The following is a 26,499-nucleotide window of genomic DNA, read 5'->3' as shown; positions in this document are numbered from 1 at the left end:
CAAAATTTTGAACTGTGGAAATGTTACTTACTTGCTTCTGTTTACTTCTGTTCTTCACAATGGCGAAATGAAATGGTCGAAATGAGACAATAGAGAAGTTTTGAAAGTTTTATTATCGCAAAGTAAACATTTGAAACCGTTACGATGGTTCCGATTGGTTCCGAATTCAACCGATTTCGGAATCTTCTTCTCTCCAGTTCATGCTAAATCCTTTTACCAACTGATTTATCGTAAAAAAAAAAGATAACAATTTTGCCGTATCCCGTGGACCCCCCCTGCCGGACACTATGCATCATAGTGAATGCATGCATAGCATCAGACGTAATTGCAAACTATTGATGAACACTAGTTTAAACAAACACCAAAAAAAAATTAAATTGACAAACAATATGTTCAGTTTTTATTTACAGATGGCGCCTCAATTCCAATTTTATTTTAAATTGAATTATGTTAAAACAATAAGTGTTTTAGATAGAATGCTTAGTTTTGCATGAATATGTGTAAGTATGGTATAGTTAAATAAAATAACGATACACTTGTTTATAAAATTTAAAGTTTCATTCATTAACGGATATAGCAAACAACGGTCGGGGATTCCCCTAAGGAAGTTAAAAAACACAGTTAGTTGATGGTAACGTAACGCACATGTTACGCTGTAGTTAAGTAAAGTAATTGTATCTAAAGTGGACAAATAAAAGTATAAAACTAAAATTTTACTATCTTCCTCCATCCAGTTGTATACTTTTACTAGAATTAAGTTGATCTCAACACCCAGAGAGAAGTTAATAATTATGTCCAAATTAATCAAGAAGATAGGGGACAAGAAAAAACAGCACAAATGGCAAGGGATTTCCCGCAGTTTCCTCCAATTTTCGAAATACGATTGTAAAGTATTAATTGTTATGGTGTATGTTCAAAATATTGATATTACTTTCTACTTTTGATTAGCAGATGAAGGTGAAACTTGCATCAATTATGGGGCTAATGGTGTGATAAAGGTCCACAATTTTGATTGTCCATTGGAAGATGTCTACAAGAAGTACAATTGCTTCATTATGAAGAAATTTTTAAATAATGTTACCAGTTTAACGAAGAAACAATATGTGCATTTTCTAAAACAGATCATCTCTTACGTTAAGAAACTTAATATACAGTCACATATTGATAAGGTGCAGTCTGTTTGTCCATACTTCTATCATATTTTGTACTATGACATTTGGTTGCAAAAATCTGACAATGTTAAACTGTACCAGAAACATAAGAAATTGGTGTCAGATTTGTTGATGGAGATGAAGCACCTTATTTGCAGCACACATACAATGACTGCGTATTTCAGGTTTATGAGTTTCTCATTCGATACAACCCAAAAGTTACTAAAATTTTAAGAAGCACATATTTACAATTATCCAGAATTTCTATTTTATTTTGCAAACATTTGTTGTTCACATATCTATACACCTGTCATGCATGAAGTTTTCAAATGTTTTTCTCAGATAACCTTAAAATGTTTGAAAGTAGAAGTTTTCTGTTATATTTTTAAGTTAAAATGTTACAATTATAATTAAGTTTTCCTATTAGTTATATAAGAGTCATATATATTTGAATAAAATGATATTTATTTTAAATTATTCTTTGTTTTTTTTTTTAATAATCACCCATCTGAAGCAAAATGTAAGGAAATAGATGTAAAAAGATATCTTTTAATAATCCTAATTTATTGTTATTTTTATCCTTTTTGTTAATTTTGTGCTGCTCTTCTGCAGTCCTTTGGTGCATCTATTGCTATGTTTATGTGTTTATTTTTGTACTCTGCTTCCTTCGCGAAGTGATCCATCATATCCGACAGCTCTAGAGGTTCTCAGACACGAAGATGATGTCAAGGATTGTCAGAGTAGAGATGCGGAACGGTGCAAAGCGTTTATTCGAAAAGCTTAACGACTGCACAAGCTCGATCACAATAAGTCATTCCCAAGAAGCAATAAAGACGTCGAACGAACCAACGGAGAGATAAAGGAGAGCCACCACCAACCTAAGTGGTTTATATATTATGTTAATTTAGGATAGTTTAGTTTTTAAATCACTTAAGACAAGACTGTATCTCATTTTAATTTTGTATCCAATATAATTAAATCCTTTATACTTAACAAATTGTCGAGTTTATATGGGTACTAGTACAGTGAAGGGAAGATTAAACCCATTGGGATATGTTGCTCATCCCTATGCTCCATATCGTTGTTCAAAATGTTTTTAACTGAATCATTGCCACTATCCTCGTAATCCACTTCATTTTGTTTGTGTCCACCGCCTAATTTGCACTGAGGCGCGTTTTCTGATAATCGTTCTTTCATCGTTGTTCATTACAATATTATTCTCGTAGAGGAATTGCAACATCTGATTTGAATCAAATTCATCTTGATTTTCAGTCCATTTTATATAGTTCTTGTGGACGTATTTTATCCTCTTCCTTACAGGAACATATTCGTCTTCGCTGTATTATTTAGATGATTCACTTTCATCTACAGATGATACAGTTTCATCTTCAGAATCAAAGTTACTTTCGATATCATCTTCATCGGTGTTACCTATTTCTTTGTCAGACTCATTTTCGCTGAAGTCGGAATCTCCTTCGTAGACGGACTCTTTCTCAATTATCTCCTCCTCCATCAACTCATTGTCGTCGTCGACGATTTCAAATATTTCTTTTGGGTAGCTGTACGCGTACTTTGCCATTTTCTAGTTTTCGGTTGTTTCCGAATCAACTGTTGTTGAAGTTTGCAAAACAAAACTGATTAATTTGCAAATGTCTTTATATCATTTTTCATCCACTCGAATTCATTTTGTATTCATTAATACAGATTTCCCGAAAAAAGGATAGCAGGTACTTCAATAAATATAAAGGTCTATTTTGAAATAATTTATACAATTTTATTATAAATAAGTACAAATAGGGCAGAAAGACCTATGGTCAATAGACCTTTATAACATATCAAATTGTTTTTTTTTTTAATTTTATTATGAAGTGTGTCCCAAAATTAACGCAAGATTTGAATTAAATAGGAAACACAGTTTTTAGTCTTCAGATTGTGTTTAATTCAAATCTTGCGTTAATTTTGGGACACCCTTTATTATGTTTTTTTTTGAGTATGTATTAATATTTTTTAAAATAAATTTTATTATTATTACAAGTAATTCCAGGTAGTTCAATAAAAGTAAACCTCAATTTTAGTTTGGATGTAATTTTGGAAAAATTACATGTAATTGCATGTAATTCAATAAAATGAATCCTTAATTTTTGAAACCAAACTAATGGTGTAATGGTTATTTCGAAAATTTTAGAAAATCATATTTCATTTGCTTCAAAATACCAGAAAGTTTATTGTTTACATGTTAATGAAATTAAAATTTCTAATATTTTATAGTTTGTGCATAGTTTCAGTAAATAGCAACAATTATTGAAATGGAATGTGTTTATAAATTTTCTATTTAGTTTTAAGTATTTTAACAGAATAAAATAAAGTTGATAGTTTACTTGTCAATGAAAGCAAATTCTAAAATTTTTATTTTTACATATAATTCTACTTTTAATATTCATCATGTTTTCTATCATAAATCAAAATTCTTTAAATACTTGAATTTTCGCTAATTGATTTTTTCTTCTGTCTCTGAGCCAGTACGTGGGTTCACCTGTTGATAAATGATTAAGATTTTCCTCGGGTTGTGGCTAGCCTAGAGCCCCAATGCAGATGTTTTGCATTATAGTCGCAGAGGAAGAAGGTCGAGCTACCTCACCAGGCGGTACAACTCATCACGGGGCATGGCAAATTCGGACACTACCGAAAGCGATTTAGACAAACAGAGACATCGGACTGTGGCGAAGAAGAAGACACAGTCCAGCATTGATGGTTCCGCTGCCCTTTGCACACCACCTGGAGAAGCAGCGCAGAGAGGCGAATGACTCTACAAGGCTTACCATGGCCACAGAGAGATGAAGATATTATCGAAATTGCATAGGAAGGCGCCGAATGATGGTGTGCGTTTGGGTTCGGGAAGCCAAACGCCTTGAGAAACTGGATCACGACGTGGAATACCGCCAGCATTACATCACAACGAATGTAATTATTACGTGGCATTTTTTTTAATTTATATTTTATTTTATTTTTTCTACTCTATTTTATCATTATTATCGGTATTAATTATTATTCTTTTTTATTATTATTTATTTATTTTATTATTATATTTTATTTTAGTATGTTCTGTTATTTTTTTTATATATTTTTTATATTTTAATTATTTTATGTATATGCTATGCTTATGCGGCTCAATTAATAAGTTGACCCACTATGAGCAGTGACATCTGGATGTTTGGTGTCATACATTGTATATTCCGGAATTTTGAAGTAGCTTTTACACGTGAAGTGTGTCTCTGAAATTAACAAGATATCAATTTTCTGATTTTTAAGAAACATACTTACTTCATGATAGTGATGACTAAGTCCGTTCGCATTCCATGCGGCTATACGCAGTGAATGTTTCATTATGGGATGGTCGTTGTTTACTTCTCCATTATTGCATTTTTCATTTCTTTCATTCGATTCATTTGGCAGTTCATTTGAGTTACCATTCGTTTCAATTCATGAAGGAGAATGTGGATTGCTCTCTCGTTTTTTGAATCGAAGGTTTCCGTTTCTTCGGAGTATTCGTTTCTCTGGGTTGTACTATTTTCAGTGGGTGTTGATTTCAACGACTGTTTTTGGCGAGATGGTTGGTGCCTTTCGTCGGTGTCATTTAATATCTGTTGGTTTTTAGCAGCTGTGTTTCTATTAACATAAGAATCCTGAGTTTCGTTGTCCCCCTATTTTTGGCTATTCTGCCTATATTGTTGAGTTGTTTGTTTCTGTTGTTCATATTTTTGTTGCGTCACTTGTTGCTGTTTCTGAGGTTTTAGTTGTTCTTGTGTTTGAGGACAATGTGTCTGTTCATTTGCTCTCATCACTGAACTTGTCAAGAAGCTAAAATGATTAACCAACAACTGAAAATAGCAGCCTGGAAGAGCTCATATGGTTTATAAAAATCCATAGCTTGGATGTCATTTTAGTTTCTGAAACTCGTTTCACCGATAAAAGCCACGTCATCATCCCAAATTATACCCAAAGTATCTTTGGTAACAATTAAAGCTTAATAAAATGAAGCACAACACTAATACTGTAATAAATATTTCAGAAATTTTAGGAAACCACATTTAAATAGCTTCAAAATATCACTTATTTATGAAACTAAAAGAATGTTAGAATTTGTTAGAATTTACGCTGGAATTTTACAAAAAATACTTTTTTAATTATTTCTTCTCTATATGTTTTCATACAATTCTAAAAGTAGAGAGCACAGGAAAATAGAGACTCTTAAAACTGAAAAATGGCGGTGCTTGTAGTGTATAGTGAGTGATTGAGTGAGCATTAGCAAAATAAAACAATTAAATTTCTTTTCATACATTTATTTATAAAAAAAAAAGATCGTAAAATAAGATACAAATGTAATCATTTAATTCAGAGATATTATATATAAAAGATACAAATATTAATATGGTTTTATTCGGTTCCTTCTTTGTCCAAAACTTTCGTATTTGGCTGGTTGAGAATATTCATTGCGTCTCATTACATAACTTCCATTGACACCTTCCATGACACCTTCAACTTCAAAAATGATTTTGGTATTCCGTAACTTCTTTTGATGCAACGTCTATTTTCTCCCAGAGGACAATCATTAATTCAATGTCCTGTTCGATGGCATTTTCTGCAGACATAATTTGCTGGAATGTTCTCTGCGAGGTTTGGAGTGATAATTTCTGTAAAAAAAAACATAGATATTAGGAAATAAATTCATAAAAGTATCATATTACGGTGAACCTACCTGTTCAAATGTTCGGAAGTATTAAACTTATCAGCTTGGTCAATTTGCGGAGTTGAATTGGTGGATTTCAATGTCTGCTTTCGATGCAAAGTGCTAACTGTAATGTAATCCACTAAATTTGCCTTCTTATATACCTTCTTAACAGGTATTATTAAGGGGAGTGAGGTGGTGGGAGGTTTTTTATTTGCAATTTGCTACCTGTAATATTTTATTGCCACCAATATATTTTTTATTATTTTCATTTTAATTTTGATAATACTAAATAGGTACTTTCCCTATTTAGTATTATCATATTTGGTCGTATTACCAAATATTTCTAAAATATTACTTAACATACATTTTACAAGCAATACATTGAAAAAATATGGAAAAAATATTATTGATAGAAAACACAACTTAAATCATTCTCTCGTAAAAATAAACTCCATGTCCGAACATGCTGCCCTCTACATCGTTCTATAGTATAAAAATATAGAATCTATACTTTTGTAAAGATTTATTAAGATTCATTTAAATGCATACTATATTCATAAAATAAAGATGTTTTCGAAAAAAAGACTGCGAACCAATAAATATAGTAAAAAAATAGTATTTAGAAACAGGTATATAATTTATTAATATATATAATTTTACAATATGAACATGGAATTTCCACAATTTTATTTGGCAATAAATGTAACAAAATATTATTTTTTCTTCAAATAATTACCCTAATTTTATTTATACTTAATACACATCAAGTAGGTATATAATTGCAAATTTTGAACTTTAAATTACACTTTACATCAGAAGCAGCAACATTTGAAATAAGTTTAACCGCGCGAATTAATCGGTTTTATTAAAAACCTTGTTTACAAGATAAAGGTTCAAGCCGAATCCGAGTACAAGAAGTTGAGCATCAACGGATCTTATATTCTTTGTCGAAGATTTAATACGTGAAATTTTGCTAAAAACCGGATTGAAATCTGATGATTTTTATCTACAGATTATTAATGCTGCAATTAAGCAATCTTTGTAATAATTGAAAATGTTGCATCAAAAGAAGTTACGGAATACCAAAATCATTTTTGCAGCCAGTGAATGGACGGGAAGTTGAAGGTGTCATGATAACGGCTGATTGTAGTTACGTCTTGAGACACAACGAATATTTTTCCTAGCTTTCTAGCATAATGCTTACCAGGTTTTACAGGCCCATCCTCCTCTTGGACGTACTTTCAAAGTATCGGTGTCCGGAAAGAAACTACGACAGATGGAAAATTACATCTCCGTGCTTCTGTCTTATTCACTGCTCGAGATTTGGCATCAGCCATGTTACCTTTGTGCCGCTCTACCACTTTTTATTATCACTCATGCAGCATGCCCTCATTGCTCCCTTTCTCTACACTCTTTCCAGAGCATCTATGTTTTGTCACGTATTTGGCCTTCCAGTAGACTTTGTTTGTTTTGGACTTTCATCATTTGAGTCTTGTTGGAATATTTAATGTATTAAGTTCTGTTCGGATTTTTAGTGTGCCGCAAATTAGGCGAGTAAGAGGTGTGCCCTCATGAAAAATATTTTGGCAGATACTATCTTTTTGTTTTACATTCAACATCACACTACCAAATTCGATTCTCCAAAGGAATTCGAAGACGCTTTCAGGTGATCATCCAGAAGTTGCGTGTCAGGAAGGAACAGGAGACTAACAATGCCAAATGGGTAAAAAGAAGCAATTTGAACCAATTCTGGGGCAAAATAAGTATATGGCAGAGAAGCTGATGAATAAGCAAAAGCTCGATCTGGAAGAAGAGTTTAGAGAAACAAAGAAAATGGCAGACCAGGCAAGGTTACTTGTCTCTTACGCTCAAAACGAGTGCGGAAAAAATTGGAGGTAAGCCAGAAACACAACGATCTATCAAAATTTCATCACCAGAATCGAAAAATTGGCAAAGATGTCTCTGGACGCGACTTGACATCAGCAGTTGTTAAATTAACAACAGAAAATAAATCCGAAAAAGAAGATTCGTAGCGTTTCCTTCCCACTTCGGGACCTAAATAAACGTCTTAAGGAGAGACGATTCCTACGTTTGGGTATAAAGCCCAAACCCAAATTTATTGATAGGAAATGCATATTCTACAATCGCGACTTTGATGCAGAGACTGATGGCACGGATATAAGGAGAATTACTAGAAACACATCAGCGAGATCTTCGGTTACGGTTAACGGAAATATATCGACATAGACGACATAATATATCGACATAGTCGATAATATAGAATCTACGTTCATGCAGCAAATGTGCGAGGAAGTGATTTGTACTAAAAGATGGAGAACACAAAGATGGAGGAGGAAGACAAGAAGCGAAAGGGGATGATGAATAAGAAATACAGATAATGATAGCGCTCGTTTTAATCTCACGGATTGTCGATTCTCTTACCTATACTTGCGCCATTAGCGCTGCTACGATTGATGCTCCTGCTAAAGTATCAAAATGTAGTCCACACCTCTATCATATTTTGTACTATGACATTTATTTGTTGATGATGTTGACGCACGTTAACAGACATACTATGACTGAGGTTTATGCATTTCTCCTCATTCACTGCAAGCCAAAAGAGAGCAACAAATAAAAGTTTAAACAAAAATGTATAATATATTTAAGTAATTAAAGTTCACAAACGTTCGTAAACATTTTTCTCAGTTGACCTTTAAATATTAGAAAGTATTTTTTTTTCTTTGTTATCTACTTTTAAATAGATTTATGTTATTTAAGCATTAAATATATTTAAATAAAATTTATTTTTTTTTGTAAAAATATTAGTATTTGTTTGCTGCAAAAAATTAAATACAACTAAAATTAGTCTTGTTGAACGCTTTTTTTGAACATATTAACCTTTCAGTTAATCGACCCTCACGAGAAAGTTTTATCTTATTTATATGGTTAATTTTTTTCCTCCTCCTGTTAACATAATTGATTCCATACAGACATAATGTAATATAATGTTGCTAATAATTTGAGTGTTAGATTGTATGAATCTCTTCAATTGATGCAGTAAACCGAATCCGAAGCAACGCATTGAATACGCGGTTATTTGCGCAGTTGTGTGAAGAAAATAACAAACACTTTCATCAATTACTCCTTCACACTGAAGTACGCTGGCTGTCGAAAGGCTTATGTTTGACAAGATTTTTTGCATATTAAAGATAAAATTTTAAAAGACAATTTAATGAAGTGCAAAATAGATATCGCCTATTTAACAGATTTGTTTACAAGGCGACAGTCTAAATTTGATTAAAACAAAGTCTATCTTATCAGCGTTTTTTGCCAGAGTTAAACTGCCAGGAAGACGACGTTTCAACATACGTTCAACATTTAAATGCCCTCTATTCAGATTTAGAAACTAGGTTTGAGGACGTTTTGACTATGGTAATACCACCGTGGATAATTAATTTAAAAACGGATATCAGCAATTCTGGCTACAAAACAACATACCCGTTCCGTTACTTATCCCGTATTATGGAATATAGCGAGGAAATTTTTAATTTCCTTTCCATCGTCATACAAAATTTAACATGTGTTTTTACTATAAGTTTTTAACACTAAACTTCACTACAGTTAGAAATTTACAAAAAATCAATATCAGGTAACTAGGGGGTCTACCCAAAACCGAAAAACATGACAAGGGGTCTACGACACAAACAAGTTTGGGAACCTCTGGTTTAAATCGTTGGTGGTTGTGACTTAAATTGAATATTCCAACCATCAGTAGAACCGTGTTCTAATTTTTCTTTGTTGTTCATATACTGCAATAGCTGTTACAAAATATCATTACGTTATTCATTGGTCAATTTCTTCTTTGTAAATTCACGTTATTTGGGTTAAAATTTTCCATTTTGAAATTACAGCGGTCACTAATATATCAACTTAACTCAAAAGCAACGACTGTCAAATATGTTAGATTAGTTAGCTATCAATGTAAACTATACCAATATAATAAGTATTAACAGTTACTTTCGAAACTCCAGATAATCTAAAATTTTATATACCATATTTTCGGACAGAGGAAGTATAATTTACTATTTATTTGAATATTCCCTAACTAAATTTGCTTTATTTTATAAAAAATAAGTTCGATTGCATTTTATGAAAAACTACTAAAATGAACAAACTTACTATTTTACAATAACCAAAGACTAATAATATTAATGTAGACATATAGTAACATAGTAGATACTTATATAATAATATTTTTTACAAAAAAGAAGAAACACAACGTATCATTTTTTTAATCTACATTTTTTATTTAAAATTGGTTTAGAAATTATATAAGGTTTAATCCTTTTGTTATTTTAATAAAAATAGTTAATTACTACTATATTGTAATGGGAGCAATGAAAGCATTGTACTATCTTTAAAAAATGTTGAACGAAGAAAAAGTGAAAGCAGATAAGAAATAACAATACCTGAAAATAGATTAAACCATCTCTATAATTGTAAATTAAAATAAATAAGTTTATAAGCGTGTAGTTTGTAAAAAAAAATTGACATGAATCGCATGAATTATAATAACCGATTGACTTCAGCAATTCGTAATGAAGAAAACTTCTTGAATTTTAACATTTATATACTATATCTGTTGCAGATGTTTTTTTTTATCAACTTTATATAATTACATAACGTTAATAGATTATAAATAAACATGACTATCATAAAAAACAAATGCGTTTCTTAAAAAAAATTGTGGATTTTTTTGGCATATAATCGGATTAGTGCGACTATCACCTATTTGTGACACTTTTATCCGCACTTTATTTTTTCTAGGAAAAAAAATACAAATCTAAAACCCGAATGCAAATATTCGTAACTTCAAATTGTATATTATCTACACAAATAAATATTAAACAATGCGATAAGAGTGAGTATAAAAAGTGAGGATCCAAGAGGACTAAGGCACAGTATACACTTCATCACAATGAACACCGTACAAGTCTTTGTCGTTTTCGCAGCACTCTTCTGCTCACAGGTAAGCCAGTTTTCTTCATTTTTCTTTCAAATTTATATTTTTTTTTGTTTTTTGCTTCTTAAAGGTATTGTGCAAAGAATGCAACAACTATGATGAGTGCGTTAAGGACATCAAACACTCGAAATTGATCGCCGAGGACATCTTTATCAGCGAATTCAATAAGACTTTGCAGTTGAGATTTGCTCTCAAGGATAACGTTAACAATTTGCTTAGGGAAGCGTCGAACGGACCGAATGGGTGCGTCGTTAATGTTAACAATCACGTTGAGAACATTCTTGAAGCATGCGGCACCCTCGAATACACAGTAGACTCCGATATTGCCGAGGAAATCCTTTCGTTCCCTGAAGAATATTTGGAAAGCAGCACCGAAGAGGAAAGACAGAAGTACTGTAAGGCCATCGTTCCTGTCATCAACGATTACTGCAAAATCAACGAAAACAACAAGAAGGCTTTGGAACAATGTAACATTGAAGAAAAATTCGATGAATTGTACCGTCAACCTTGGTTGGCTTGTGTCTATTCTGCTCAATAAGCATTTTTTATGATACTGTAGTTAGAGAAAATTAACTAATTAAAATAGAGTTTTAAATTACAAATTTACATTACAAATTATTTCTGTTGTACGTTATAATTATTCTAAGAAAATACATGTATACAATTTTACTGCCTGAATATAAATCAAAGGATTCAAAAGCATTAGTTTTTCATTTAAACTTTTGTTCATATATTTTTAAAACTCAAGTTTTCCAAAATTATCTGGGAAGAAACTTACTTATTGTTCTGCAAGAGCAATTAAACTTCTGTACAAAGTTATTTCTCTCCAAAGATCTTCTACGAATATTTGTATACAAAGAAATAATGGATGCGTTCAAATAGAAGCTGGCTCTTTGGGACGTCGTGCACATGAAACTTTTAAATTCTGCTGATATTAACTGGAAAAAATGTATTTTTGGAGAGAAAGAAAAGTTGATCGAGTTATCTTCTGATGTCATTGTGGTTTCCAGACATAAAATGAAATCGTTATATCAATTTTGGATATCCTTCGGTGAATAATATCCATCTCTGAGTTATAAAGCTTTACACTTGTTGGTCGTTTTTTCGATTTCCTTTAAAATCAAACAGAGAAATCAAATGGATGTTAATACCGCTGTATTCATTTTCAGAAATACACATTGCAAATTTGCTACAAAGCGAAATATTTCGCTAGGCCGCGGATTTTCAAAGTTTGAAGACTACTAATCTAAACACTTCTGCAATGTAATGAAAAGATTGTCTAGTTTTTTCGCGGTTATTTTGTCCCATGCTTTATACACGGCCACATTAGTTAATAGTGAACGGGGACTCTCTGTGTTTCATTTATTGACAATGGCGTTAAAGAAACCTATATCGCTATTCAAATTTATTTATTTTTTCACTTTTTGGATAGTTTTTGCCATGATGATGCCATGATATCAAACTTCAGACGGCTATTAATTTCATTATTTCAATTATCCATTAAAAACTAAAATCGGACACTATTTCGGAACGGATGAAGAACATTTTACAATAACGTTATTCAGTCTGTCTCTATTCCCCAATCTTGACTGCTTAATCCTAAGCTCTCTCATTATTTTGTCTATTTTGTTACAGTACACATCTGCTGCGATTGACTAAGTCTCATGAAGTTATAGTAAGTTATAGGTTGTGTCCAACCACTAAAGTTGGGTACCACTGACAAATTATATATCATTAACAGAACCAATATGCATAGTAGGCAGATCCCACGGAAGACGGTGACCGTTTGCAGCGTTCTTCGTATTGTCAACTTGATACCAAGATGCACAATGGACAAATCCCACGGAGGACAGTGACCATTTGTGGCGCTTCTTCATACTAGAAACCAAAATGCAGAGTAGGCAGATCCCACGGAAGACTATGACCGTTTGCGGTATTTCTTCGTGTTTTTAACAGAAACCAAACTGCAGAATCGACAGATCACACGGAGAACAGTGACCTGAAGTGGAGCGTCTTTTTAAAAAAACGTGCCTTACTCCTCAAACTCCCACCCCGTCCATATTAATACGAATTAACTTTGTTAGTATAATTCATATTTGTAATTAGTCTTAGTCAATCTCTAAAAGTATATACATTGTCTTGGAAGAGTACCAAATATTATAATAAACTTGTTAAAACCAATTGAATTATTTACTTCCTACAACTGAGACTCCAAAACGACAACACCAGAAGAAGATATTCCACTGTGTCCACAATTCCATCCCTGGGACACGACAGAACGACGGAACTCATAATGTGATCTACACAATTTGACAGATGTGTCTTAAAGGTTTAAGATTTTAGAGGGCAGTCCCAGAAGTACCTGACCTCACGTATAAATGGCGGTTATTGTTTGAAAAAAAAAAAATACTATGATCAAAAGCTTATAAAGCTTATGTTTGAAGTTTGAAGACGCTACGTTGTTTAGTATTTGTTCGACAGTCATCAGTAGTGAACGCTGTCAGTGAATTTGTAACATGGAAAAAATTGTTATCATTATGTGATACAATACTTTCATTTAAAAGGACTCAGTCCAACCAATTTCAAAGCCGAGCTAGATTCTACTCTTGGGGAGTCTGCTCCTTTGTTTGCAACAAAAAACTATTGAAAGGCAGCAAACGAGGTCGTACGAGCTGCCAAGACGAACATCGCAGTGGTCGATAAAATGAGGTAACCACGCTAGGAATGGTGAAGAAAATGCATAAAATAGTATTGGATGACCGTGCGCGAGTTAGTGTACATCGCATATTAACTGAAAAATTTGGCGATAAGGAAGTTGTGCAAGATGGATGCCGAGTTTTTTTTTGTGTTTTCTTTGTTAGATCGGGTACTTCTAGGACTACCCTCGTACATTCACAATAAAAGTAAATCCAAAGGATGGTTAAAGTAAAATATCCGATATATAAGTTATCAAACTTGAGGAAATCGGATATTTCATATTTAATGTTCTAATATGATGTTCGATATAGTTATTCGGTTATTCAGAAAGTAATTTCGTATGTTTAGGTCAAATCAAATTTTAGTATTAGTATTAAAAATACTAATTGTTTTGCTCCATATTGACAATGTTGTCAAATAAAAAGTTATGAATATAATTAACACAAACGGTAGTCTAAAATACATAAGAAAACATAATCTATTAGAAAACCGCATGTAGGAAATGGAGTGAAGTTTGTTTCAAATAATTTTTCGTTGCTAACAGAACACCAAAAAACAAAACATTTTAAACAGAACTGTGTGTTAGTTGTGAACCAATCCAAAAATACAAAACAAAAATTGTTTTAAATAATATTACTAAAAATTTAAAAAAGAAACTATTACGAACGACAGTTAATAGTCTTCCACCAATTTTTTTTATTTTCAATTGTTCTGTAATTAACAGAACTTTTAAAGCATTTATCCGTGAAATAGGAAATTATTTACAACGAACAACCCAATACAATAAAATCTAAAAGATGTTTACTCACCAATGACGTTGGAAAATAATAAAGATATTTCACATTTACAAAAATAAAAATTTATATTTTCTTTCTTTTTTTTTCTTTAAATAAGTTATATATAACGAATTTAAATTGAGTAATTTAAAATGTAATTTTTCAAACATTAACAACTGATAAAAGTAATGAATAGTTAAAAAATGCACATAAGATAAAGAGTAATAAACAGAAAAATAGTTTATTTTGTTTCTATGTATCAGTCAACTTCTCTTTAATATAAAAAATATCTGATTTATGGTCTAACAATTATCTGACAAAATGTTTCCAGTGAGTTTCTAAAATCACGATGAAGAGGTTGATTGAAATTTATTGAATGCTGAAGATAATGGTTTTATTAGTGGAAGATTTAGAAATCCATAATAGGTTGAAAATGTGATTTCACCTTGTATGTTTAATAAAACTTTTCATTTTCATTTATGTATGAACATACTCCTGACCATAGTATTTGTATATCTGAAAACGAAGTTTGGATTAACGAAATTATCTTTGGAACTTATACTATTTGTTAATCGAGTTACAAGTGTATATTATTTAATAATAATAGCAAATATTAGCTGTAATTGTAATTATAAGATTATAATACATTCGACCTAAATCTAAATTAAATAAGTTGTTTTTTTTATATTAATCTATTGAAATAACCGTTGTCTTGGTTTCAAAAACATTCCATGGTGTGTAAAAAATGCGTATTATTTAGTTTTGTTTCACAAACAAAACATAATAATATTAAATTCCACTTGTACTAAATGCATTCTAATATTTAAAAATACTTCAACAGTTTTATAATAATCTTTTTCTTTAAATGTGAATGTACTTAGATATTAAAATTGTCCGAATAGGATAAATAGTGGGAATCGTTGAATAGTGAATCGTATCGATGTTCCGTTACGAATCAGAATAGGTTTATCGACGCTCATTGTATTAATGAAACAGTTAGTGTTCAGCATAGGTTAGAGGAGGTTAAACGCGAGTACAAATATGCATCCGACTGGTATAGTAGTCGTTCTTCTAACATTATTATCCGCAAATAAGGTAAACACAATTATAAATTTTCATTTTTATCAATATTGTTGCGTATCAGCATAAGTTTAAATATTTAACTAATTAACAATTACATATTAATAATAATAATAACATTAATTGCAACAATAAAAATACTAAATAAAACCTTAATACAATAATTAAAATAAAATGAAAATTCAACTGCTGCAAAAGGTTATTGATAATAATTATTAAAAATAAAACGTTATATTTTAGTTTTTGTATCAGATAAAGTCTTGAATTATACATATTTTTTTTAATATTAACATCATTTTACTGCTATTCAATTTGTTTATTGATAAATACTTATTAAAATTTGATAAGAAATATCATATTTTCTTCTTCGGGAATTAATCAAATGTCAGTAAAAAAAAGGAAGGTCTGTCAAAGAACTGTCAAATGAAAATTGATCATTTAACACAGAAATAGCTGTGATATTCATTTGATATTACTAGATTTGAATGAAAATTCAATTCTAGTACAACTTCAAATTATTGTAGAACGTTCTAAAAAAAAATATAAAAATTCAAACTTTACAATTATCAAATTAAAATTGATATAAGAACAACATCAATGTTGGATAAGATGGTAGATTGTAGCGTCGGATAATTGAAGATAAAGATTGTCAAACGTCGAAATATATAAAAGGGTGACCGGACCGGACAAACCAGAACAGCACTAAAAAAGAACACACCAAAGAAGAAAAATGACAAAACAGAACATCCGAAAAGATATTAAAGTTATATAATACAGTCAACCCTCCTATAACGCGGTACTCTCAGAACGCGGTTTCTATATAACGCGGAGCTGAAATTGAGACAGCTCTCCTATAACGCGGTACTCTGACAGCGCGGTTTCCGTTCAACAGCATGCCATAAGTTCCTTCCGCGCAGCCTATGAATGACTCTAGTAACTAGATATTGAATTTTCTATTTTAGATTGTATTAGAACCGTGTCATCGGCTTGCGCTGAAATTACACCATCAACGCTTAATTCGTGTTGGAATCCTCTTTTACCTCAAATGGTTCAAGCAATACAAGATGATTCTACAATTTCACTCCCAGTTACAGAAATAGTAAACATTGCTTCTCGTTTAAGCGATGAAGAATTTGCAGTAAACCATCAGGATGTAAGAGAACTAGTACTCGGGGAAGAAACTTTAGATCAGGAAGAACTGATGGAATTAATTGATGCATCCATCTCAAATGCATTGGTAAACGAAAATAAGGAAAACGAAAACGAATAAGGGTGCCAAATCTCGATTTACAAAATGTGAAAAAAGGGCTAAATTTGGCTAAAAAATTAGAACTTCATTTCATTCAAACTGATTGTTCAACGGTGCGCAGCGCAAAGTTTAAAAGAGAGTTAAGAAATTGCTTAGCTCCCTATAGAGAGGTTTTAGTGGAGTTAGAAAAAAAAGCTACAATGAACTAAGTGATGAAGATATTTTGCCCATTAAAAGAAGACAAGTTATGCGACTCATATCTGACAGCGAGGATGAGTGTTGAAAGATTACATAATTTTACAAAAGTCTTCATTGTTTTTGTTGAAAAACAGTCTTTTAGTTTAGTTCTTGTTTCATTTTTTTTTTATCAATCCTTATATGAACTCTTCAATTCAATTCAATAAAAATAATTTATAATTTATCTTGTCTTTTGTATTTATTGGTCTCCATATAACGCGGTACGAATGATGTGATTTGTACTAATTCCGAGTTTCTTATAGCGCGGTTTCCATAGAATACGCTACGAATTAGCCTGGTTTGTACGGTTAAATCCGAGTTTCTTATAGCGCGGTTTCCATATAACGCGGTACGCACTCACCGCGTTATAGGAGGGTTGACTGTACATAAATTTATAATTAGTAGTGTTTTGTTTTATGGCTGTTCTGAAGTCCGGACTTCAGAACTGTCAAAAAAAGAACATAAAATCAAATGAAATACATTGGCGGGAAAACAAAATGGTTTCGTTCATATAACTTCTCGTGGTAATTGTCAGCATGTTGGATAAACCCAGTTGTCAAATATAAAGTTTGATATATTTTTTTAAGGTAACACCGACATGCATGAGTTACGAGGATTGCGTGAACGACACAGAGAAGGCGTCCGAGAATTTCGTCAACTTCATAAACGCTCAATTCCAACGATCCGGGATGGCTGCAAGTGAACTGCTGCAGATGGTCCATGTGAAGATTGCGGATCTGAACAGGCGCATTCGTAACGGACCGTTGGAGTGTCAAAACTATCAGCTGAAGTCAAACGCCGTCGACAGATTGGCGGACATCTATTTGAGCTGCGGACCGACACTGCTTGACCCTCAGTTCGTTGATAATGGGAAATTGATAAACGAACTTCTTCCGAAGCTGAAGGAAAACAAGTCCGAAAACAAGGAGAAGCTCTGCGAGGAACTGATGCCAGCCATGAACGGATATTGCGATCGAGTAAAAACCAATGCGGATCTTGCCATCAACTGCGACGCTGAAGAGAAATTCAACGAGATATACATTGAGGCTTGGCTGAAATGCATCAATATCAAATAGAAATTTTTCATATCAATTCTATTTATCATTTTTTTTAACATTATGAAAATATTTATTGTAACTTATGTATTATATTCTTAATTAACAAAAAAAAATGTGTTTTTATTTATTTTTTTTGGCTCATAATAATAGTATTTCAGTATTATGCACTAATAATTGCAAATTCATTCAATAAACGATTTTTTTTACAGTATTTTCTGTTTCTAATATAAAACAAATAATATTTATCTGAACACATTTCCTTTTTATCGTATCTTCATAACTATAAACAATTTAATTTTATTTGTATTGTATATTTGTCGTAAATATAATGATAAAAGTTTGAATATTATTAGAATTAAAAATAATGTAGATTGCAAAACCACGTAGTTTTTCATGTCAAGTGAACAACAACATTACAAAATTATAAATTAATGATTACAAAATGTAGTGTAAGAGACCTCAAAGAGGGAAGATATTTGACAGAATGAGAAATATAATTATAGAATCTATGGTAACTGATTAGATGTTTCTTAACAACAAAGAGATAGATTTAAGATTTAATATTGTTCTTTCTTTGTCAGTATAAAAATGTACATAAATGTTTAAAAAATGGACAGTCATTATTTGTTGTGTTCCTTCGAAATAATTTAAAAATGTTATAGTAAAATAATTTGATATAGTCGGCATTATGTTTGTAGCGATTATGGTGGTCGAGATTCTGATACAGTCGGGAATATGGTTGTCGAGATTTTGATATAGTCGGGATTTCGATACAGTCGGGATTTCAATAGACGGTCTTTCGGTTGTCGCGCTTGCGATATAGACCCGGTATAATTGATTTGTATGTTGGATTTGTCTCAAATTTAGTTAGGATTGTTTGTATCCTATATGTATTGTGAAATATTGGTGTTAAAAAAAACCGCTTCTCAACAAGTAGGAAGATGGTAGGTTGTGTATGAATGAATAAATAACAGTGAGATAACTTTCGTCAGGGTTTAAAATAAGAATAAAATTCCTCTGTAATTATTTTTTTTATATTGGCATTTTTGTTGGTTTTTTGGAATCGAACCAACGACCTTTCGTATCAGATTTTCGTGATGTACAACTATCATATGCAACTGCACATACATTATAAAAAATTAATATAGTCTAATTGTATTACATCATTAAATACTAGTAATTCTTTTTATATATCATTATATTTTATTGTTATGTATATGTAGTTATAATATAATATACAGTTTATATTTTATTAATGTGGAATATTAATATTAACTAAAGTTACTAATTTAAGAAAAAAGCCGTTGGTCACATTGGTATTTAAAATGACAGTTAAAATATTAAAAAAAAATACATTCAAACGTGCAGCGGTTTTTTCGTGTTTGGAGTATGAAATATTTTGGTTTTAATTAAATTAATACGAAAAAGTCTTAAAGTTACCATCAAAATGAGTGATGTGGAATCATCCAGTAAAGTGTTAACTAGGAAGCAACGAAAAATGAAATCCATGAGTTATATGCAATTTGATTCTGAAACTCTTTCAAGTGGCTCCGAAGAAATTCAATTGAAAAGGAAGACCATTTCAAACAATGCAGAATCTCCTTCCAAAAAAACAAAGAAGGTGAAAAAAACTAAAGTGAAGAGATTAATTGAAAATGCTGATGTGGATGATGGAACACCTGTTGCAAAGATTAAGCGAAGGAATAAAACCAGTAACAAGGAAAATGTTGAAATGGGAACGCCTGTAATAAAGAAGAAAAAGCTGAAGAAAGAACCTACTTTAGAATTGTCCGATTCTGATGTTGCACTCAAACATCCAGCCATTGAAGAAAAGTTAGATGCTATGTCTGGGAAGAAGAAAAAAGTTAAAAAATCTAAAAAGATTGTTAAACAAGAAAGTGCTATTAGTCCAGAAATTGTTAAAAAGAAAAGTAAGAAGTCTAAGAAAGCAGTACTGGAGAAGCAAAGTAAAGTTGAAAGTGAATCTCCGAACACCAGTGATTTTAAGAGTGTTGATGAATCAATTAAAGAGAAATCAAATTCAGATCTAAGTCCTGATATTCCTGAAACACCAAGTGTGAGAAAATTGTCTCAGCTTTTTGAGCAAAATAAAATTGATAAAATAAGCAGTCCGCTCAGAAGGAGCACGAGGACAGTTAAATTAATTAATAGTGATAAAATTAATACGAGTTATGAAAATGCTAGAAATACATTTGTAAAGAAAGCAGAAGATAGCCCCAAACAAAAACGGAATTTGATAGAAAAAAGTTCACAGAAAAAATTAGTAGGTGGAGATAAAAAGAAGAGTAAAGTTGTAAGTAGAGATAAATCAAATTTGAATGTATATAATTTACATGATATGTTTGAGGACTATAACAATGAAGTACTTGAGAAAAATTTCAATGAATCGAGATTGTCTGCAGGCAGATTATCAAAAATTTCCTCTCCCATACCAGTTGAAAGTATGGAAATAGATGATGAAAAACCTTTCAACTATAATATTTTTGATGAAAATCTCACTTTAGAGAAATCCGCTTTTGCTGGTAATTCAAGTGGTGCAAGTAGAAAGCTTAGTAGTAGAAAATCTATGAGTACCCCTATGAAATCCAAAAATTTTGTGGAAGATGAAGATAAGGTATTTGAAAAATCGCCCATTCAAGGAAATTTGTTAGATTTAACTAAACGTTTAAGCGTGAGAAAAGCTAATAGCATCACTCCAAAAATTAAAAAGTTTATGGAAAACGAATGTGAAGAAAAATTACCAATTGAGCAAAATATAGATGATTCAAAAAAACGTGCGAGCTTAAGAAAAGTAAATAATATTACACCTAAAATTAAGAAGATCAAGGAAAATGTAGAAAAAATAGCTGTTGCGGAAAATGCAGAAGATTTAACAAAACGTTTAAGTACGAGAAAAACTAATAGTATCACTCCGAAAACTGATAAGAAAAATATGGAAAATGAAGGGGAAAATTTGGAAGATTTAAGTAAACCATTAAGAGCGAGAAAAGCTAATAGTGTCACACCGAAAAGCAATAAGGTAAATGAAGATTTTGAAAAATCGCCTGTTGAAGAAAGATTCGAAGATTTAACTAAACGCTTAAGTACTAAAATAACTGATGGTACCACTCCGAAAACTAATAAGAAAAATGTAGAAAATGAAGACTTTGAAAAATCGCCCGTTGGAGAAAATTTGGAAGATTCAATTAAACTTCTAAGTACGAAAAAAGCGAATAGCATAACTCCTAAAAATAAAAAAGAAGTAGAGTATGAAGACTTTGAAAAGTCGCCTATCCAGGGAAATTTAGATGATTTAACAAAGCGTTTAAGTTCAAGAAGATCCAATAGAGCTACACCAAATAAAAGCAAATGTCAAACAGAAGTTGGCGATCAAGAACAAAACAAAACACCAAAATCATTAAGTAAAATAAAATCAAGTGTAGCTGCTAAACCTAATAACAAATCTGCAGAGAATAATGATCCGATTGAGGGAAACTTAACTGAATTAACAAAACGTGTTAGTGTGAGAAAATCGAAAACTCCAATTAAGAAGTCTGTAAAAGCGTCCAACGGTATTGAAAATGAATGCAATAAGACTGTATCAGTTATCAAGGCACCTATTAATAATTTGCAGAACACGCCTCAGAGAAAAAGAATAAGCGCATTGAAGATAGCAACGCCCAAGGCAAAGAAACCTCTTGAGAATGATGCAACTGATACAGCGAAAACAAGGAAAATAAGTACTTCCAAATGTTTTACGGCAAAAGAAAAGAAGAGGATTAAGTCTCCAACTGAATCTGCCGTTCGTAAATCGTCCGAAAGAAAAAGGGCTTCTGGAGATTGTAAACTTACAAATACAATGGAAATCAATGATGATGTTGAAACAAAAGTGAAATTAAATAGTCCATCTCGTGTTAGGAAATCGATATACACTAACATCGTGAATAATATTAATGCGAATTCAGCTGATTTCATAAATTCACCAAAAGCTGCCACCGATATGTTTACAAAAGTCGATGAAAATTCGTTTATGCTGAATTCGGGTGATGGAAAACTTGGCGATACTCCTAATAATGAAACGTTTCCAGCGAACACCACATTCGAATTAACGTCTCCAAATAAAACTTTTGGAAGTGGATCCAAGAAAAAGTCAAGTGGCAATAAGCGGAATACGTTCGAATTAAAACCGGAGGACTCTTACCTTCAAAGTTCGAAGAAGAGAACCACTTTTGAGTTGGAACCGGATGAATCGTTTATACAAAGCGCCAAGAGGAGAACTCTGGGAGAACTTAATTCCAATAAGAAAGTGAATGCGAAAGGTAAATCTAATATGAGAAAAAACGTGGTCATGAATTTGTTTAACGCCGATTTAGGGAACGAAACTCCACCCTGGCACAACGTCACCGATGATGCCAAACTGTTTATTAACGACAGTTGCGTAAACCTAAAAATGTCGCAGAAACGTGTCGTGATAAACACGCCTCCATCAGGAGTCAGCACCCCTTATACAAGCAAATTTGTAGGTAACAGATTAAGCAACGTGACCAAGTTGAAGAGCTCAATGAAGAAGCCGGCCGTAGTTAAGGGAGGAGTGCAAGTTAGCAGCAAAGCCATATCGAAGACTTACGTCAGAACGAAATTGCCAAATTTCGTGAAAATCCGCAAAGAAGCTTTGAACAAATTGGAAAGCGTCGAAGATCATGCAATCAGGAAAGCGGAGAGAGCCAAACTGCTTCTATCCGGATGCAAAGTAGCTATAGGTCTATCAAAAAATACTTCCGAGAAGAAAGCCGCAAAATCTCCAGTTAAAGTGAGTCCCAATAAAACCGTTGCTACGCCGAAAAAAGCAGTAGGATTTGCCGTTGACGGTCTGAAGACGCCGAAGAGGACGATAAATTCGAGGCTTGCAACTCCAGCGAAAGTAATTATTCCCCCAATGCCCGTGAAGAAACCGTCGCCCGTAAAACCGAACTACACGCGTTTCGGTTTCAAAGTGAGGAAGGATGAGAAGAGTAGCAAGGAGAGTGAAATCAAAGCTGTGATTCAAAAGACCAGAATCGAAAGAGATGCGGTTAAGGATAGGAGGACTGCCATTCAAGGTGTCCGATCAAATAGGAGATTTGACTTGCTGATGAAATTGAGACAGAAAACATAGTTTTTTTTGTGTTTATATTAATGTTTCATGACCCAACAATTTTATTTCAAAAAGAAAATAAACGTCTGCACATGTTTTACTAGAAATTTTGTTATTTGTTCGTTCGTGTAATTATATTTAGAATACAAAATTTTAAGAATATAAAAAATAAAGTATAATTTGTCATTTTATAATGTTTTTTTTTTAAATTATATGTACAAAACAACAACAGAAAGTACAACGACAAAAACAAACAACACAACAATTCTCCTTCAAGAATTGAAACGAATGGAAACTCAAATGAAAGAAATGAAAAAGGCAATAATGGACGTGTATCAGAAGTAAACAACGACCATCCCACAATGCAGCGGTTTCCAAACTGGGAGGCGCGTCTCCCAGGGGAGGCGCCAAAATTTTTTAATAAATTAATTTTGATACCATAATATCTTCAAATAAATAAAACGTGTCTATATTATTTAATCTATTAAAACAATAAAAGGTAAGGGAGGCGCGGAAAAAATAAAAAAATTTCGGGGAGGCGCGAAAAAAAAAATTGTTTTCGGGGAGGCGTAGTAGCATAAAGTTTAGAAACCGCTGCCATAATGAAACATTCACTGCGTATAGCCGCATGGAATGCGAACGGACTTAGTCATCACTATCATGAAGTAAGTATGTTTTTAAAAATCAGAAAATTGATATCTTGTTAATTTCAGAGACACACTTCACGAGTAAAAGCTACTTCAAAATTCCCGAATATACAATTTATGACACAGCAGTTCTTATATATTATAAAAACGTTAATCAAACATTGCGAATTCGAAGCAACAACGATGACTCACCTGGAAAGATCACAGGCTAAGAGGGTGCAATTAGAAATAAAGTTTAGAAAACTCTACTGGCTTCTAGGGAAAAAGTCAGAATTATCAGTGGAAAATAAATTAGTTATATACCACCAGTGTGGACGTATGGTATCCAATTGTGGAGTGCGGCCAGTAAATCGCAGATACAAATTGTACAAAGGTTCCAATCAAAATGCCTAAGAAATATTATTAGGGCTCCACGGTTCGTCGGGAATAAACAAATACACGAAGATCTTCATATAGATATGGTCGAGGATACAATACCAACATTTAGTAGTGTATACCAAGATAGACGGAGTCACACACTAAGTGTCGAGTCAAACAACACTAATAAGGACTTTATTAAAAAATCTTTATTTTATTATATGCAACTTACTATACATATGACTTAAATACATATGATTGAAATGAGTTTATAGTCGCCTGTATCACTAAAATCCGACAAGAAAGGTCGTTGGTTCGATCCTCAAAAAAACAACAACAAAATTGGACCAAATTGATAAAAATCTTATATTTAACAATAAGTGAAGAAGAAAATATTAAAATTTTCAAAATTAAGTGATAAATTGTATGTTTAAGAGCCTGAAACGGATTATGGCCTCCTGTGTATTTACTATCTTAAAATCACTAAATCTTCATACGCTATCATTGTGAACAAAAATTAATGTGGCGTATTTTTTAGACATAATTCCCAGGAGCTGCGATAGTAATACTCGAATTTATCCTGCAATTTACTCTCGTCGCACTCGTTCAATGCATCAATTGTCGATTTGAGATAATTGTACATCTGTATGCTCTTTTTGATGTTGTAAACGCAATAGTACCTTCTTTCGGATAAAGTCGTTTCTGAGAAATCGGCGGGAAATTTCGATAATATTTCCTTCAAATCTGCAAGTACTTCGAAATCGTTTATACCGCAATTCTGTAGTATCGTTTTCAGGATTAAATCATTCCCGACGTCCGGTAAAAAGTAATAGCAGAGCGGTGGTCCATTCTGAACATCTCTTCTGAATTCCTCGAACATTGGTAGACCGATTTTTTTTATTTCTTCTTTGCCTTTCTCCACCGTTTCATTCATAGATATTAACGTACCAACGTATGGATCCATGAAATTTATAATATCTTCAAGGCATTCGTTGTATATTATATAGTGATCTAGTGCGGTCACCTACAAAAAAAAACTACAATTATTTATGTGCTTACAGTTTTACGTTGCGAAAACTTACTATTGATAATATTTCAAGAAAGCATACCGAATGAACGATTAAATACATTGTAATACAAGGTTTTTTTTTGTTTAATTGAATGTCGACATTCATATACTTTCATTTTATATATCCAGAATTGTATGAAAATTATCAAGGTTGTTTAAATAATAACAAAACATTTATTTATTCTTATCGACTTATTATATTTGCGTATTTTAATATTATCAATAATTTAAAATTTATAAGATTATAAATAACCTAGTTAATAAAGTCTACATTCAATTTTCACATTTAAATCAGAACAAAATTAATAAAATATCAATAATAAAATTGTATAGTCAATAAATTAAATATAAATTGGCATTACGTCAATTTTACATAAATGTTCTAAATTATAATTTACAATTTGTAACATCCCTTGTTACAAATCACAGCGAAAACCACAAGTGTTATAACACGAAGAGCAATTTCTTCTGCGGGTGCAATATGTACAAAAAAAACGAATAAGTCTGAGTGATAAGATATTCTAATACACGAAATTATCAATAAAAAAAAACTACCGGTAAGTGTAGAAAAGTCTATCTCAATAACGAATAAGTTGACCTGCTCTGGTATATACTTACACTGTACATCACATAACTTGACCTATTGATGGTTTCATTTTTTTGATGTAGGTATGCAGCTTAAAATGTACACAAAACCAAATTGATAGAATGATCATTTTTGATTCAATTCAGCTTTAGATGTGGTTTGTGCTAGTTCATCATAATCGTTTTCAATTGATATGATTACGATGTGCCAAATTAATGAGACTTCTGTTGATAAATACACTTCACTAATTTGTGTATTCTCACTTCATTCAATTCCATTACTATTCCGAGTCAATTACGTAGTTTTGTTTTAATATTGACCATTGAGTAAAATCCCTTTCGCACAGATATGTGGTAGCAAAGGTAATTAAATAGGATATTCGGATATTCCTTCGTGAAAAATTAATTCAAACTTAAATCATTTGTTAATTCAAGTGGGTTGGTGACCAATTTATATTATCCTAGTTATTATAAGGATAATCGACAATTTTGTGTTATCAAAAAAAATATTTGTCAAATTTTTCAATAAATTTTTGGAGATGAAATAAAACAGATAACATGCTCTAGTTCTGGCCTTAATAGTGAGAAAAAATTAAAAATATGTCGAATCGCCAGGATTGCTCCCCGAGTGAGGCGTTTGGAGAAGCCATTATTACAAATAACCACTAACAATAGTTAATAAACTAATCCTTCTGCAATCTCATAGC

The 26,499-nt window shown here is 31.9% G+C and overlaps 4 protein-coding genes across 7 annotated transcripts; all 4 read left to right on the top strand.

Moving 5' to 3' along the window:
* The first annotated feature begins 10,825 nt into the window (after window positions 1–10,825).
* LOC108563335 lies at window positions 10,826–11,509 on the top strand. The gene is made up of 2 exons (XM_017921984.1): window positions 10,826–10,909; window positions 10,974–11,509. Exons 1-2 carry the CDS (start codon window positions 10,859–10,861, stop codon window positions 11,439–11,441), a joined length of 519 nt encoding a protein of 172 aa, XP_017777473.1. The 5' UTR covers window positions 10,826–10,858; the 3' UTR covers window positions 11,442–11,509.
* A 2,018-nt stretch (window positions 11,510–13,527) lies between these two features.
* On the top strand, window positions 13,528–18,043 carry LOC108563334. Of its 4 annotated transcripts, none has more exons than XM_017921982.1 (3): window positions 13,528–13,806; window positions 15,279–15,471; window positions 17,530–18,043. In XM_017921982.1, the coding sequence occupies exons 2-3, from the start codon at window positions 15,418–15,420 to the stop codon at window positions 18,016–18,018; spliced, it is 543 nt and encodes a 180-aa protein (XP_017777471.1). In that variant the 5' UTR covers window positions 13,528–13,806; window positions 15,279–15,417; the 3' UTR covers window positions 18,019–18,043. The 4 variants fall into 4 exon arrangements, with proteins under 4 accessions (XP_017777471.1, XP_017777468.1, XP_017777470.1 ...); XM_017921979.1 differs by having other exon boundaries at window positions 15,258–15,471; XM_017921981.1 differs by lacking the exon at window positions 13,528–13,806 and having other exon boundaries at window positions 15,239–15,471.
* A 1,320-nt stretch (window positions 18,044–19,363) lies between these two features.
* LOC108563337 (protein NETWORKED 2C-like) lies at window positions 19,364–23,220 on the top strand. Its single transcript, XM_017921986.1, has one exon. It carries the CDS (start codon window positions 19,448–19,450, stop codon window positions 23,153–23,155), a length of 3,708 nt encoding a protein of 1,235 aa, XP_017777475.1. The 5' UTR covers window positions 19,364–19,447; the 3' UTR covers window positions 23,156–23,220.
* A 479-nt stretch (window positions 23,221–23,699) lies between these two features.
* Window positions 23,700–24,431, top strand: LOC108563336. Its single transcript, XM_017921985.1, has 2 exons — window positions 23,700–23,799; window positions 23,848–24,431. Exons 1-2 carry the CDS (start codon window positions 23,737–23,739, stop codon window positions 24,172–24,174), a joined length of 390 nt encoding a protein of 129 aa, XP_017777474.1. The 5' UTR covers window positions 23,700–23,736; the 3' UTR covers window positions 24,175–24,431.
* The last annotated feature ends 2,068 nt before the right edge of the window (window positions 24,432–26,499 follow it).

The sequence above is a fragment of the Nicrophorus vespilloides genome, unplaced genomic scaffold, assembly GCF_001412225.1.
Source record: "Nicrophorus vespilloides isolate i.1.1-1 unplaced genomic scaffold, Nicve_v1.0, whole genome shotgun sequence".
NCBI lineage: Eukaryota > Metazoa > Arthropoda > Insecta > Coleoptera > Silphidae > Nicrophorus > Nicrophorus vespilloides.
This window is presented reverse-complemented; position numbering and strand designations above follow the sequence as displayed.